We start from the raw sequence: 17,439 nt of genomic DNA, 5'->3' as shown, positions 1-17,439 counted from the left end.
TGTGTAGGGGTGAGGGAAAGAGAAGAATAAAAGTGACTGCTGGGCTCTGGCTCCAGCCTCTGGGTAAATGATAACTTCCTTTGTTGGTTCTTGGAAAGAGTGACAGAAAAATTGGTTTCAGAAGATGAATAGGAATGGATGGAATCAGCAGTCTGGTTTTGACTATATTAAATTTGAGATTCCTATTAAAAATACAAGTGGAGATGTCAAATGAGCAACTGGAATAGACTCTCTTTTCTTACTCTGTTTAGAACAGCTTTCTTGCAATGTTATCTGTATCCTTAATAAAACAGTTTAGAATGACATTCAGATATTCCATCAAAGTGAGTTTTCACTGAACCTCTTCAATTATAATCTTGTTTTACTATACGGTCGAAATGGCTAACATTACCAATTGCCTTTCTAGGAAAGTATTGATCTGGGTGAAATCATGTTTTCCCTTTGTTATTTGCCAACTGCTGGACGTATGACATTGACAGTCATCAAGTGCAGAAATCTGAAGGCTATGGATGTCACTGGCTCATCAGGTATGTACACAGTTGGCTAATGGGTCAAGGTACATTCCCAAATATTTCATGTATCCAAAATTATATATGGCCATTGAATTATTAAATTCATTTGTCTATAGTGGAGTATTATAAAAGTAGAAAAAGAGATTACCAAACAAAGGACTTTAAATCACCTCTTGTATTTACATTATTATTATTAGAAAAATTTTAAAAGAAGTTATCAAATATATTGACTATGAGCTTGAGTTTTTATTTTTATTTTGCTCTACTAATTTGGTTCTTTCTTAAAAATTCATGATTTACCAATCACTGCCCTACTTCTAACTAGTCAGTTACTTATAAAAGAAGATTCTTCACCTCAAGCTTGCATTACCTTACAAGTATGAAAACACATGTAGACTGAACTTCTTTCCCTCACTCGATCTGCAGAGAAAGAACAAGTTTCAAAGACCATCATTTGCATCTGCATTCTTAACACCTTTCAAAATAAAACTTTGGGCAAGTGTAGTGACTGAAAGAAATAATAAAGGAATGCTTCTTGAAGTTTCTTTTTTTTTTTTTTTTTTTTTTTTTCTTCTTGAAGTTTCTTAAAGATATTCTTGGAGGGGGGCAGCCCGGGTGGCTCAGTGGTTTAGCGCCGCCTTCAGCCCAGGGCCTGATCCTGGAAACCCGGGATCAAGTCCCATGTCGGGCTCTCTGCATGGAGCCTGAGATATTCTTGGAGGAAATTTCTCTTTCTGTGCTCATTTTGATAAAGAGGTAAAGTCACATCATGTTCTTTTACCCCTGCATTTAAATCACTACAGTCTGGAGGTTTATATATTAACTTAATATGTGAACTCTGGCAGAGCTCTGTAAAAGAAAAAATGATCAGGACAGAGGAGAGAAGGCAATAAGCATTTGTCAAATTAAACAAATAAGAAATGGTAGTGGAGATACAGGAAAGGATGACACGGGGAAAGGAATCTATAACTTTGTGCTTCTTCAGAACAAAGAAATAAACTAAATTTGTATTACAAAAAGCATGAGATAACTCTAAGTTCTAGTGCAGAAAGAGCTCCAGGATACACTAAATGAGTGAAAAAAAAAGGGGGGGGGAGGCGCAAAAATAAACATGGATATCATGCTCCTTTCTGTGTAAGAATTGGGAGTATTACAATACATATTTATGTTGTTAATATTTGCAAAAAGAATTACCGGAGTGACAAACGAAAACCAAGGGGTGGAGAGAGAGGTATGGGAACAGATGGGAGGGAGCCTTCTCATTATAGGTTTTTCTCTACCATCTTCACTTTTGAACAATTTTGTGAATTATTTTTTCATTTTTTAAAATTTACAATACACAGTTGATATATAAAAGTAGAATGAAAGTAAACTCTGCATTTATTTTGGTGAAAAATTCTTGGGTCAGTAAATGTTGAAGAATTTACACAATGTACTCTGCAAATTATTGTTTATTCTACTCTTTCCTCCATTTATCAAAAGAGATCAAATTCTGAGACAAGCAGACAGCATCAAAGTTGTAATTAAGTGCAAGATCACTTTTTGTTTATATGAAGCTTTTCAACGAAAGAGTGCATGCTCTGAGAACACCACCTCATTAACTCTCACTAGAGGTTTGTGAATCAACTAAGGAGCCAGTAAATTATCCTTGTCACTAGTGGAGAAATGTCGTCAGAGACATGATGGGGGTGGCAGAGGATAAATCATGTCTTGTTCCCAATGTTAATGAGAGGTCTAGGCCTGGGCCTAATACACAAAAGAGTATCACAGAAGTGAGTTTCCTTCTTAGAACATACTTCCTATTATTAAAAAATTGAGAAGTAAATGGGAAACAGCCATTGAACATTGCCATTTTGTTTACCTTTATTTACCCAATTTTGAGCCAGAAAATATATTTTTTGCTCCTTGATGGAAATGCTTATGAAATATACAGATATATTTTTCTAGAGCTTAAAAGGTATTATTAATTCAAGTAAGTTTATACTGTTATGATTTTGGCTTATTCTAAGAAAATAAGATTTATTACTACATTGGTGGAAAGAGGAAAAAAGAGGTGGTGGTGTTACTGTTGGAGAGCAACCAGAATAAAGGGGGAAAAATAAATGAACATAGAGCAAACACTGATTGTTTAACCAGCTAGCATTCTCACCCCAATGCTTACATCCCCTCCCAAAGCCATGCTTCCTTCCTATAAAAAGGTACAAAAGCAAGGCTCTTATAGAAACTTTTGCATAGTTTTCTGTAATACTATAACAGTTTTCCTTCTTACGGAAATAAATTTGGCCCATAAAAATATGGGCCAAATAAATTTTTCCCTTTCAAGTTGGTATCATATAGACAATGTCATATCAAGAACCTTCCATGATAACATTTTTAAACCAATTATTACCTTTTTTATTGTATACAATTAAACACAACATATTTAATATATTTTGTAGTGATCATTTCTTCAGTCTGAGCTCTTTATCAAGCACCAACACTATGACTGTAAAATGAAATGTCTTATTTTAATACGTTTCCAACAATTGAGGAAATTTCTAACTTCTACTAATTGTGGGTGTATACACACACACATACACACATATGCTCTAGATACAATGTTATGCTTTTACAAGTTTCAATCTTCTTATCCTAAATCATTTTGAAGGAAATTAACTTTAAGGCAATTATTGTTTTTTTTTTTTAAGATTTTATTTATTTATTCATGAGAGACCTAGAGAGAGAGAGAGAGAGAGAGACAAGCAGAGACACAGGCAGGGGGAGAAGCAGGCTCCATGCAGGGAGCCTGATGTGGGACTTGATCCCGGGACTCCAGGATCACACTCCGGGCTGAGGGCAGGTGCTAAACTGCTGAGCCACCCAGGCATCCCTAAGGCAATTATTCTTACCTGTTAGGATTACATTCCCTAGAAATCACTTTTAGCAAAATATATTCTCAAATAGCTGTGACCAGAAGACATACAGTTCCAGACTGGCTCTTGGTAGACTCGTAGGTTTTCTCTGTTGTATTAAAAACAGATGAAACTAATACTTCTGGCTCATTCAAGATAAATTATTCCATTTAAAGTACAAAGTGTTAGTCTATTACCCCCATATAAGTCATTTGAATTTAAGACTGATAAAACTGAAAGGCTTAATATACTTTTCTTATACTGCTAAATAAGGCTTTTCTTATAGCAATAACTAATTACAGTTTTATTTATGCTTCGTACTGTTACTTTCATTTTAATGAAATTACCTTACTATTCCTAGATCCTTATGTCAAAGTGTCTCTGATGTGTGAGGGTCGAAGATTAAAAAAGCGGAAAACAACTACAAAGAAAAATACTCTAAACCCTGTGTACAATGAGGCCATTATTTTCGATATCCCTCCAGAGAACGTGGACCAGGTCAGCCTCTCCATTGCAGTCATGGATTACGATAGGTGGGTACATGTTCATCACTCACTGGAGAACAGCCATGTTTAGTCCTATGCAGAGCAAATTCAACTTTCCAGGTTATTTACTGCTCCAACAGTTTTAATTTAAAATGGAAGAGGAAAAAATTATTCATTCAAAATTCATTTTTTCCCATGTTATAATATTTCTTTTTTCTTTTCCAAAAGAAGTCAGACACCTGGGGCTGGTGAGAAAGTGGTGCAGAAGTAATATGGAACCCATTATAGGAAGCATTATTGTGACATCTTTTTACAATAACAACAGAAATTACTATCAATGGAGTTTGTTTTCCCAACTGGGCTAGAATATGAATATCATAATTCTTACCCAAGCTCTTTCATTAACTAACTGTGTGTAAGGGCAAGTTATGTAATCTCTTTGGGATTCACTTTTCCCATTTGTAAGACATTAGCGTAATATAGAACCATTAACAGTGAGTATTAAGAGTGGAAAGTGAATAATAGCCTTGATGTCTCAACATGCTTTGTGGGTAATTCATTCAGCCTGCACACTTTAAGTCAGTTCTTTCATAAAATAAATTGCAAACTCCCAAATGCAGCTCTGATGTTTCTTCCTGCCTCAGCTCTGAACTTTACTCTCCCACTCTTGCCTTGTGTGAAATGTCACCCTGCTCTGTGTATCTCATCCAACCAAGGCTTTCAGCCCTGCTTAAGTCACCCCTTCTGTGTCTTTCTCAGCTAACCTACCTCTTCTTTCTCTGAACTGTTGTCCCTATAAAGGTTCATATCTCTTATTTGGCCCTTGCTATATACTTCTTTGTATTGTTTTGCTTTTTATATTTTTATCTTTGGAAAGGAATACTGTGTGTTTAACCTACAAAATTATCAGCACATAGATAGTGTCTTACTACCTTTATTTTGTTCTAATGTATTGTAAAGGAGTGCTCCATTTTATAATATCATGAAAATTGTAGTAACCAGGACCCTAGAATCTAGAGAAATTAATATGCTATCCCCTGGCTCAGAGCTAGATAATGAAGCACTAAAAAGTAAAATGATTTATACTATCTATTTGAAATTAGTTTATATCACAGTTTAGGGAAAAAACTACCACTATTTAGAGAGACAAAAATCTTGAATTAGTTACAATTTCAAACTCTAAAAATATTTCAGTGCTTTCATCAGAAGCCCTTAATCTGCTTTCCAAAATATTATTCCTATCGATTTATCACAGTGATTGCAGGTAGATACAACAGAGCATTTGTCATGCAGACAATTTTAGGGAAATGGATCTTGACAGTATATAGAACAGAAAGATTTTTTAAATTATTCCTAAAAATATGCTTGTTGGGGAAACTTCATATGGAAGAAACATGATACTAAACATAACTACATCAGTGACAGGAAGAAAGTAATGAAAGGTCCTAAAATCATCTCAAAAGTCTTCTTAGAGATGTCCGTCAAAAGAACTGTATAGAAATGCCTTTAAATTACATTCCATTCTTGGGAAGCGACTTAGAACATGCACATTTGAGTCTTGTGTGGAATACACAACAGGAATGTTGTGCAGTATTCCCTGGTGCTGTGCAATAATAACTCAAATGCCGTAATACTGAATATAGCCCTGGCCTGTTTCATTGTAGTATAAGCAGTGACATATACTGACATATCACTTAGAGTCAACTAAATATGGCCATTTATACAAAAAAAAAGTGGGTATTGAGCTCTTGGTAAGAAATCAAAGCATCACTATAAAATATTAGGCATTGTGAAAAAAACAAGATCTCATTTCTATCACTTAAAGTTAATAGGGCTGCTTCTAAAAAGGAAATCCAACAGTATAGGTAAGAACCAGCTGGTGTTTCTCATTCTATCTGATTGTGAAATGTGCCCAAGTTACAGAGAACTAAAACGGTTTATGTGTGCTCCTTTTACAAATTCATATTTGAAAGCCAATCTTGTGTAGTGTATTTTGTTTGTGTAAAATTTTTAATTTGACCTAAAGTAATATGCAGAATAATTTAGAACTTATCATAAAATCTAGTTCTAAATCATGTTTAAAATTCTGCTAACATGAATGAAACTCCATTTATCTTTGAACATTGGAATCAAAGTGTGATATTCTCCGAATTGTAGGGTAGGACACAATGAGGTCATAGGAGTGTGTAGAACAGGCCTGGACGCTGAAGGTCTTGGGCGAGACCACTGGAATGAAATGCTGGCCTATCACCGAAAACCAATAACACATTGGCACCCCTTGCTGGAGGTATGCTGCAGTTCCCTGGCATCTATTCTTTTTTAAAATCTCTTTTCCTTAAATGTTATTTATCTGCTAACATTTGTCTGTCATTGATTGTATACATACATTCACTGATTTTTTTTTAAACATTGCTCTTACTTCTGTCCCACACAGTTTATCATCCAGTATTCAAAGTTCTGTGTGCCTTGTACGATTTTAGAAACCATTAAACTTTCTGGGTCTGATATTCCTTTGGACAGCAAGCTCACAAAAACTGCAAGTCTCATTTTCCTTACGTAGCATGAAAACTTCTATAAATGAGTGATAGAGCAATCAAGTAAATTATTACTAACTGGCAACTGAATTTTGCTGTTTCCCTTTTGTGAAAACAGCCACCTCACCTAAACTTCTCCTAGAATCCCTAATTAGAAGTACTATCTTCTAATACAACTCCTCTATGTAAAGGGACAAGTATATCTCCCAATACTCTGAGCATTAAGTAAAAGTGCTCACAGATTTTTAAGATACTGAGGCATCAGCTTGCCTGAGTTCAAAGCCTGGCTCTGCTGTGGGACCCATATTGGAAGAACTTGGGGCAAGTTCCTGTAACTTCTCTATATTTCTGCCATTGCTCTGTAATAGCAGTAAACTCAAAGAGTAAAACTAAGTAAAATGCCAAATATTAAGTGTTCAGCACAGAGTTCGACATATGTTAGCTCTTAATACAACTACTATTCATACTTATACTAACCAGAAATATCAACATCCACTTGTGGCAGGATTTTTAGCCTTTAAGTTAGTTGTCAGTCTATTTAATACACTGAATGTCACAGGGTGGGATGACTTTCTTTCCCAAAGATGATTGCTGGAAACTCTTGGAGAGTCACAAAGTAAGTCTTTTGTGTGACCTGACTGATTGAGAGGTAATGCAGGTTAACAAAAGGATGTGGGGTAGATGCTGGCATTTATGCCATTCGATACAAAGAATAGTTATGATAGCTACGTAGTAAGTGAAAAATACACTGCTGTCTGTTCATGGGTGAGAGTCTGCTTCTTGCTCTGGCATTAAACACCGGGTTGAATGAGAGAGGTAGCACAGTGCAATTAACTGTCAGTGGGCCCAAGTGCTTTTCAGCTTTGTCACAAAAATGTGACCTTGGCTGTGTCACTCAGGACACGATAGGGAAAATTTGATGAACACTGTATGAATATTGCATGCTCAGGCAACAGAGCTGTTACCATGGATAAGATATCCGCTTATATATATTAATGTTCTCAATTTTTAACCTCACTTCATTTAATGTAAATCATAAAAGACACACATACACAAACACAAATGCACATTCACACAGGACTTTCCCCGAGAGTGCTTCAGAAGTACAGACAGGTGTATTTAGCAAGTCTCGGGAAAGTTGGGTTTCATGTCAATAGTATGTATTGTCTAAAGTATAAAGTATACTCTACTTCTTATTATACAATCACTATCCTTTTCCTGCTTCTCCTCTTGTTTTCATTTAAAGTTTGAACAGTGAATATTAATTTTAAGAATCTAGGCATGAGAGTAAAGTTTGCCAGGCAGAGAACCACATTGAAAAGTGATGTGGAAAGAAGAAAAAAAAAGAAAGAAAAGTTATATGGGATCTAATCCTTGCTCCTCTGGCTATCTGATCCTGAGCAGGTCACTTATTCTGTCTACAGCTGAATTTCTCCACACTTAATGAAAATAGAAATGTATGGCCCTACAGACTTCACAGGAATTATGTAAGGAGAAGAGAGATAGTGTAAGCAAGAACTTTTCAGTAATGAAAGGACAGGGGTTGTATGCCCCAAGGTATATTATAATTACTTATGACTGTTTCATAAGCAGCTATACATTTATCTGGTGAAGGGGAGCTCTGGAATAGGCCTATGTTTGTGTCTCAGGACATGTAAACGCTTTTCAGTCATTGTAGGACTTACAGGAAGAACAAGCTACAATATGGGCATCAGAAGAAGATCCCAGATATATTTCTAACAGCTGAGTATCAGAGGACAAAAGACTATATAAATGTACTTTCTCCAGCAAGTAGCTCCTTTTTTCCAACTCCTGCACCTACATTCATTGGTCAAACAGAACATATGGACTAGAGACCTAAGAACTGGCTGGATTTTGCATTTTGGGAAAGTGGTGAGTGTATAATTATGTGTTTTATTGCCAGAGAAGGGATTAAAATGAGAAGGGAACAATTATTCAAAAACTGGGTAAGTTGGGAACAGAGAGAGACTAATGCATCATTTAGAAAATCTGGTTCCTCTACCTAGTCAAAAGTCTATCCTATTGTAATTGAATTTTTCAAACACATATTTAAGGACCATGAGAAATTATTCTTCAACACTCATGGCTCCCATCTGCAAAGTCATCCCCTCTCATCTCATTAGTTGCCCCCACAAAAATTGCCCTCTGCCTTAGAGCAAGTACAGTGTGGTCTCTTGGGCCTTGAGCCTTCTTGCTCATAACTAGCAATCACCTCCCACTATCACAAACCATTAATTATTTTACAGTAAGAGCTAAAAGCCTATCATAGAATGTGAAATGAGCCTGCAGTCATGAGTAGTTGTGTGCATGCCATTTGGTACTGTGCTCTGCCTACATCTCCATAAGATGTCTTTGCCCAATCATGCTGCCCAAGAAGGTGAGTTCTACAGGGCAGGGGAAGTTATGTATGTCTTCTCTTTGGAGATTTGCATATCATGGGTGAATATCCACTAGTCAGAGGTAGCAGCAACTACCCACTTTATTATCTTTTGCATTAGATCATGCATTATGAAATTATTGTCTTTCAGTTGCCTGGCCGAGCAACCAGTTTTGATAGTCAAGGATCCTGTCCATCTCCCAAACCACCTTCCACACCATAATGCCTCCAAAATAAAGACCATTATAATAAGGACCCAGGACCCTGTGCTCATCAAATCAGAAAAAGAGTGGGAGGTTTGATTTCCTCATTTAAAATATATCTTGATAATGAACAAACTTGACGTTTTTTTCATTTACTCTTTTTTTTTTTTTTTTGTCGGTTCATTAACTTTGGACATCTTGATATATTTTACTTGAATACAAATAGTCCTTACTCGCATAAGGCATTTTATTCTTCATGTCATATGCCTATTAGCACAAAGAGTGTTTTCATAAGTTGCAATTCTTTGCATAAGAAATACATTCTTTTAAAAGAATCTGTACTTATCTAAAATTAAATATAGTTTATTCTGCTATTGTACAAAGTAGCACATGTCACATATGTATGGTTTTGATTTTGTTACAACAATGTTAATCTCTAGTTGGGCAGATGGTTCCATATAAACTTTAATGGAAATTTTGAACTTAACTTACATAGCATTAAATCCTTGCACAATCAAATTAATGTTACTTATCTCATAATATTTTCTTCATTCTCAGCAAATTGCTTCCTTAGTGAGGTTTGGCTGTGCTAAACTCAAAGCTTTGTCTCTCAAGTTCATTCTTTACAACATACAGACAATGCTATAATTTAAAGAACAATTTTGAATTAAGTTTAAGAAGTAATATTTAGTAGCTAGAAAATGGAGGTCAAACCATTTGGGCTACCATTCTATATACTGTCTTATTGTTACATTAGTTCAAACATCTGTTGAACTGTTTAACTGGTATTTTAAAAATTCTAATACTCATTATCTCAAATGTAGCATTAGTATTCCCAAGTGAATAGAAACAGAAGGTGTTAATTTTTTAAGTGTTTGTAAGGTTTTCAAGTACTGTGACATGTATATTTTGTGACATGAAGCTATCATGTAGATCCTATATTTCTGATAGAACATACTAACAGACACCAAAGGTACAATAAATGTCTGTGCTCATTGTCAATTAGATTATACACAGTAATGGTGACTTTTAAACCCAATGAGAAATTAAGTACTAGAATTGGGTATTTTCCTAAGAAGGGAAAAATTATGTAAAATTTTCAGAAAATTATATATATACATATATATCATAAATAACAATTTCCACATTTAATAAAAATAAAAATAATTCTAAAGGCCCAGACCCACAGTCCTTTCATGAAAGGATCCTTCATAAGGATCAAGGATCTGGCCAGGAGTTATAAAAACTATGCAAATGTTTTTACATGACAGAACTTTCTTTTAAATCAGGTTAATTTTTTATTGTCTCATTTCTGGGCCCTATCGGAAGGTATCCATATTGAATGACCCCAATCTTATTTTAAGATATATACTATGAACAGTGCATATTTCAAGATTATCCCAGGATAGGAGGTTAAAAGAACCAAGAAAAGAACAAGAAAACTTATACTTAGAATATAAAAACATATTCATCAGAATGAGAAAATTTTATCAAGGTATAAAATTTTGATTTTAGTAAAATCTCTTATTTCTAAATATTAAAACAAGTTTAAGCTATGAAATTTTGTTTGTGGCATCTCTCACATGATGGCATTACTGTAAATTAAGATGTAAATATTTTACACACTAACATTTTAAAGGCAAACACAATTCCCTAAAATTTTTCAAGAATACCTGTCTCCTCCTAATAAAAACAACTATTTCTAGCTAGCATTAGCTAATAGAAAATAACAGAAAGAATTGTTTGAAAATACCAGTCTACCTTATGAAGCCCAAAAGAACCGTTTGCCATAAACAGAATGACTGACGATGACACTTCCATTCTGGGATTCTTTATTTTACTAGGAAATAAAAATTGTCAAATGGGAAGACAAGTTATACTCTTAATAAAATGACATTTTTGCAGACAGATGTTTTATTAGTAAGATATAGCTGCAGCTTACAATTAATTCACAACTATATTTCTGAGGATAATTATTTTCATCTGAAAACATATTTTAAGGACTTTTTATGCATTCTTAGAAGCTCTTGCTTTTCTTTGCCTCCTATGGAGAAAAAGCCAATGCTTATGATGAAAAAAAAAAAAAAAAAAAAAAAACACAAACAACCAGCCAAACAGGAGACTTTACTGTGGAGACTATGGATTAAAATATGAATATGTTTTTAAGGTAATTTTTAAAAAACTGTTTCATAGGGATTAGGATAAATTCATCATGCCCAGTATTTGTTAATCCAGTAAGAGAGATTAAGAAGAGAAATAACCACAACCCATCTCTCATGGAATGCATGAGGGAGGTGTACCCTTCTATCCCTAAAGTCTAATCATTTTAAAGGATACTTCATGTTATTAAGATACAATCTTAACACTTTCAATACAACACACTCTCACTCTCTACATAGCCACACATCCATACAAACCTATCTTATCCTCCTTCTGCATGTGATTGAGGATGAAATGTTTTTAATTTCAGTATTTAAAATGAGATTTGAGGGATCCCTGGGTGGCGCAGAGGTTTGGCGCCTGCCTTTGGCCCAGGGCGTGATCCTGGAGACCCGGGATCGAATCCCACGTCGGGCTCCCGGTGCATGGAGCCTGCTTCTCCCTCTGCCTGTGTCTCTGCGCCTCTCTCTCTCTCTGTGACTATCATAAATAAATAAAAAATAAATAAATAAATAAAATGAGATTTGATATTACAGAAATCTTCCACTAATTAGCGTGGGATACCATGTTTTTCATGACAGCATTGACACATTCTGAAGTTGAAGTTTAGTATATAATGAACACCTAATTTCAGGGATTATTCAGGGACTTGTCAAACATAAATCTAGAGAAAGGGAGCAAGTCTTGGTTCATTATATAACAATATTGATGTTCTTTTTGTTTTTTTAATTTTATTTATTTATTCGTGTATTTTACCTGATTCACTAAGCAATCAGGGGAATGAGGAAATTGGATATGAAAAGTATGCTAATGTTTGAGGAATGTGCAGTCTTCTCAGAAAAATCTGAATGGATGATGCTTTTCTTTTTATAGTGGTTTCTTAATTTGTTTCTTGACAGTTTTAATTTTCTTTGTTAGGCGAGCCCTGTTTCTGGTACTTTGTTTTACATGTAAAAACTCATGATATTGATACATTCACAGTTCAGTAAAAAAATATCATTACGACTATGCCAGGGAACTGGAGATGGGAATGCAGAGCCAAGCATCCACTTTCTTGTGCAGTTTTGGAGAGTGTGTGTGTGTTCTAGTTACTGCAGGGAGATCACAACTGATCAATACTGACTCAGGTTTTAGATAAAAGCAAATATATTTGAACCTATTGGGTTGTGATATTTAATTGGCATTTCTACCTGTGTTTATTCTCCTATAATGTTATTTTAAAATTTTGCAGACTCAATGAAGATCAATCTTGTAAGACTTTAACTTAATAATCGATTGTTTTAAAAATGGAAAATCCAAACTTTCACTCCCTTCTCAACTTTTGCTGTCCATAAAACAAAATGTAACTTATTTCGGAATGAATTATCAAAGGAGCCTTTACAAATAAAGGGACACAAAAAAATCTTAACTTTGAACACATAGTCATTTCTTTACCCTTTTAAAGAGTACTTGATGTTATCTAAGTAAATATATTTTCATGGAATGGAATTCCATCTGATTATTTCTTGCCACTTTAGTTATGATTTAATTACCTGATAATTAAGACAAAAAAAATAGTTAATAAGGATTTAAGAAAGTCATTCAACCTCTACTACATTTAGACAAAATGTGGAGATCTCTTTTCTTTACAACTTGTTCTTGAAGCAACTCTGGTTGTTCTGATGTACTTTACTCCATCTAAACTTCTATAGTTTTTAAGCTAAGAATGTATTGCTGCCAGTAAAAGATGATGCAAAAGCATGGAAAGTAAAATAGTTTAAAGTGAAAATCTACATAACTGGATGGTAGTTAAACACAGATGTTAAAATACATGGAAATAAAGATTTTGAAAGCGAAATAGAAATCTCCTTTGTATCTTTAACTTTTAGTGGAAGGTAAATCCTCTAATGCTGTTTAAAAAAACTCATGACAGAGCATTTTAATAGTTCCTCAGTGACATGGCTCAGGATATGATTCATCTGAACCTACTAAGACTCATTCTTTAAAAGAAAATAGTGAGTTTATATTTTACATGGGAAACTGCTGATTACACTAAATTCTGTTTCCAAAGTATTTACTCAGTGATGCTCTTTAAGGTAAGAATTTTCTATTTCATTAAAAGACTTTTCCTATATTTACTCAATTTTATGTTAATTAGAGTGGTAATTTAATAAAAGATGCATTGATAATACTTGTCATCCACCATTAACAGTTAACCAAAAAGATGTGTATTTGAACAGTGGCAGTAAATTAATATTCAGTTCAAATGTTTTCTCATCAACGTAAAAAGGTGTTTTCACTTTCACCCTATTCATCAGGAAGGTGGGTAACCAGGGTTGGATTTGATGGCATGACAATATCATGCTATAGAAACTTTAAAAAAAAAAAAAAGAGCTAAATGAAGGGCTGAGGTGAGGTTTAAGGATTTATTGAATGCAAACACTTTGAATACTAGAAATGGTGATTGAAAAAATAAGTAGGTGTTTAAGAGAAAAGATAGGCTTCTTAATGCTTGAAATGATTTAAATACACTCCTACAAGGAGGAATTGATTAGAATAATTCTATTTTTATCTATAATGAAACACTGGAAATGACTTGCTATTGATAGATCTAAGACACAGATAGTATTTTTATGGAAATGTTTTTATCTCCAACTGACAATAATCTCTTCGGAGCTCACCTGGGTCATAAGAACCCCCTCCAAAGAGCAACTATGCCTGATCTTATAAAAGGATAAAAATAGGTCATTTCCTTCAGAAATTTTGTTGCGATTTACATATACTGTGCACAGAATCCCTATTTACTGTACAGGGTGGTGGATTTCAATTATTCAATTATTCAATTTAATATTTGTGTTCCCTTGAAAACAATTTAATGCATAACAAGACATATTATAGAAATTAATGAAAAATTGTTAAGAGAAGTATGTCTCAATGTTGGAAGGTTAATGCATTGGATTTTTGGTTTTGTCATCTATCTCAAAATTGGTGTGTGTTTTTTTTTAATTTTCCCAATTTGAACATCAATATAGTGAATTATGTTTGGCAATGATTTTGCTGTAGAATAAAGCTTATGAACCAAAAACAACAACAACAAAAACACTATATTCCTTAAGGCTACAGACCAGCTGGCAATAGAATCAATCTCTATAAAAATTGCATGAGTTCCTCTATTTTATCTATATAGATCATTTTGTGGGTTTTATTTTTATCCTTAAAAATACCCTTTAAGCTTTCCATATAAAAGACAGTAATCCCTAGTATGAATAGCTGCGTAAATTCTATCACTATATAAGAAATAAGTGAAATAATTCACTATGCAAAACATTTGCATTTATAGTTTTTTAATAAACAAAAGTCCAACCCAAGTCATGTTATTCGCATTGACTTTCTGTTGGCCCTTCCAGTTGAGAGAAATGATGGGGTTCATCTGCAAAATATGGGTAAGTTATGGAACACAATAAATTGAGACCTTCTTTCAGAATGAAGGATCAAGAGGTCAAAATAGAAAAGAGCTGCCTCACATTGTAAATGTGATGATTCCACTAATGAATAAATAGTTCAAGACATTTGCCAATTATGTTAAACTGCCAGAAAACACAAAAATTTTTAATTTCACATGTGATATTGAATAATTTAGATCCATCATATGTGATCCTTTTGGTATCCTTTTGTCATTGTTCATAAGGTGACTTTTTAACTGGTTTGTGATGTAATACATAGCCATTGTTCAAATCAATATCTTTGACTTCCGCATTATAGAACAGAAATTTTAAAATCTTTTGAAATTCGTGTTTCGGGTTTTTGTACATGGTAACCAGCCATTTGTGAAACTTGACTGCATATAATTGTATTACCTAGAACAAATATTTTGCAACCACTTTAAAAGATGTTACACATTTCAGTATTTTTACAATGTCTACTGTAGAATGTGTGAACATATTTGTCAGGTTCAGATGAATTATGTAACAATGAAACCTCAAAGCTGTTATGAAGTGTACAGTTTATGATTACTTTTGTAAAAGAAAATGGAAAAGCACTTGAAATATAATTTTACTGTTTCATATGTATTTTGAAAAATAAATAAAGTGATTATAAATTATTTTTGTCTTTAAAGAAAATACCTTTTTAAGATTTGAGACCTTTGCATTGCTAAATTTTTCTTTAGTAGTCATCTATTCATTAGAGAGCAGTGTGATTCATTTATCAATAATTCACTAATTTGAGCAACTGAATGTATCTTAAAAATCTCACAATACACACCATTTTTTCACAAAACTACTAGTTTTTTAAAGATTTTTTAAATTTATTCATTAGAGAGAGAGAGAGAGGCAGAGACACAGGCAGAAGGAGAAGCAGGCTCCCCACGGGGAGCCCAATGTGGGACTTGATCCCAGGACTCCAGGATCACACCCTGAGCTAAAGGCAGACACTCAACCACCAAGCCAGCCAGGCATCCCACAGAACTACTAATTCAAGGTCCCGAATTATGTCCATTGAGGAGTAATGAAATAATCATTAGTCAAGTGTTAAAAAGGTAAATACCACCTACATATATATTTTTTAAATTTATTTATGAGAGACAAAGAAAGAGGCAGAGATATAGGCAGAAGGAGACGCAGGCTCCCTGCAGGGACCCTGACGCAGGACTCAATCCCAGTACTCCAGGATCACAATCTGAGCCAAAGGCAGACACTCAACCACTGAGCCACCCAGGTGCCCCACTATCTACACATATTAGCTACATTTGAGTCATCCTCAAAAAGTCCTTATAAATAGAAAGTGATCCAGTAGCTGGAGTATACCAGTTATTTTGTTCATTTGCTTCTGCTTTTCCTCAGCTTTTCAAAAAGATTTTCATAAGGAACATCTGTGTCACAACTAGTCTTAGGCAGTCAACACAGCACTTAACTCAAAGGAAATCGTGATCATTGATAAACCAGATGTGCAAAAACAAAACAAAACAAAAACAAAAACCAGATGTACTATACTAGAGTCATCGTATAGCAGCAATGTCCACAATAGGCAAACTATGGAAAGAGCCTAGATGTCCGTCAACAGATGAATAAAGAAGAAGTGTGGTATATATATAATGGAATACTATTCAGCCATCAAAAAATGAAATCTTGCCATTTGCAATGACATGGATGGAACTAGAAGATATCATGCTAAGTGAAATAATCAAGACAATTATCATATGACCTCTCTCATATATGGAATTTAAGAAATAAAACACAGGATCAGATGGGACTAGAGGAAAAAATAAAGCAAGACGAAATCAGAGACAGAGACAAAATGTAAAAGACTCTTAATCATAGGAAACAGATGGTCACTGGAATGGGAGCAGATGGGGAAACTGGGTGATGGATGTTAAGGAGGGCACGTGATATAATGAGCACTGGGTATTATATAAGACTAATGAATCACTGAACTCTACTTTGAAATTAATACACTATATGTTAATTGAATTTAAATATTTTTTTAAAAAATAATAAATAAAACAGCTTATAAGAAGAAGCAAGTAAATCAATCTATACCTCTGGATAGAATGCAGGATAAAGAAGAGTTAGTGATCTGACCTGTCTGGCCTTAAGTTTCTACATCCAAAAAGTATGCAGTGCCTAAATGAAATCCAAGTTGTTTCTGAAAAAAAGCAATTAAATGGCTACATTTAAAGACTTTTTTTGTTAGTATTTCCAAATATCTGCTCAAAAAATGTTTATATTTCTATCCACACTGATTTAAAATTTACACTTCCACTAACAATATAGGTTAGTTTCTAAGTACCCCAGTCAGTAATCAGTAGTGTCATTATTCGAATCTTTGTCCATTTGAACATGCCAAAAATATCTCCTCAATCTTTTAATTTTTATTTCTTTTTATTCTAGTGGTATTGATCACTTTTCATATGAATTGATTGGAAATTTGGATTTCATTAAGACTTTTCCCATTCTTCTATTAAAATTTCTTCCTTATTGGTTGTTAGAGATTGTTATCCCATTTTTTTTAATGCAGATTCTTCATACGATCACCTTAAACATATCTCTATTCTCCTAACCAGAAGGCATAATAATTAGGTTATAATCATAAAGGCAACTTATACAATATATATGATAAGTATATATTGAAAAATATATGTGAGAAAAAAAGCAAAGTATAATCAAAAGTTACCATCTCTCGAAAAGCATGAGTTGTTATCTTGACAATTTGGGCTGTCATCACCAATGTATCTGAAAGAATTTGAAAGTATCTAATTCGTGGGTAAACTATTTTAAGT

At 34.0% G+C, this 17,439-nt stretch overlaps 1 protein-coding gene across 1 annotated transcript in view; it reads left to right on the top strand.

Moving 5' to 3' along the window:
• The window catches only part of SYT10 (synaptotagmin 10), a 63,680-nt gene extending 52,174 nt beyond the window's left edge, over positions 1 to 11,506 (top strand). Inside the window, exons 4-7 of the mRNA XM_038577247.1 lie at positions 407 to 527; positions 3,765 to 3,936; positions 6,046 to 6,175; positions 8,972 to 11,506. Of these exons, the coding sequence (XP_038433175.1) occupies positions 407 to 527; positions 3,765 to 3,936; positions 6,046 to 6,175; positions 8,972 to 9,043 (495 nt within the window). The 3' untranslated portion in view covers positions 9,044 to 11,506. The remainder of the gene's footprint in view (positions 1 to 406; positions 528 to 3,764; positions 3,937 to 6,045; positions 6,176 to 8,971) is intronic.
• The last annotated feature ends 5,933 nt before the right edge of the window (positions 11,507 to 17,439 follow it).

Source organism: Canis lupus, chromosome 27 (assembly GCF_011100685.1).
Source record: "Canis lupus familiaris isolate Mischka breed German Shepherd chromosome 27, alternate assembly UU_Cfam_GSD_1.0, whole genome shotgun sequence".
Lineage (NCBI taxonomy): Eukaryota > Metazoa > Chordata > Mammalia > Carnivora > Canidae > Canis > Canis lupus.
This window is presented reverse-complemented; position numbering and strand designations above follow the sequence as displayed.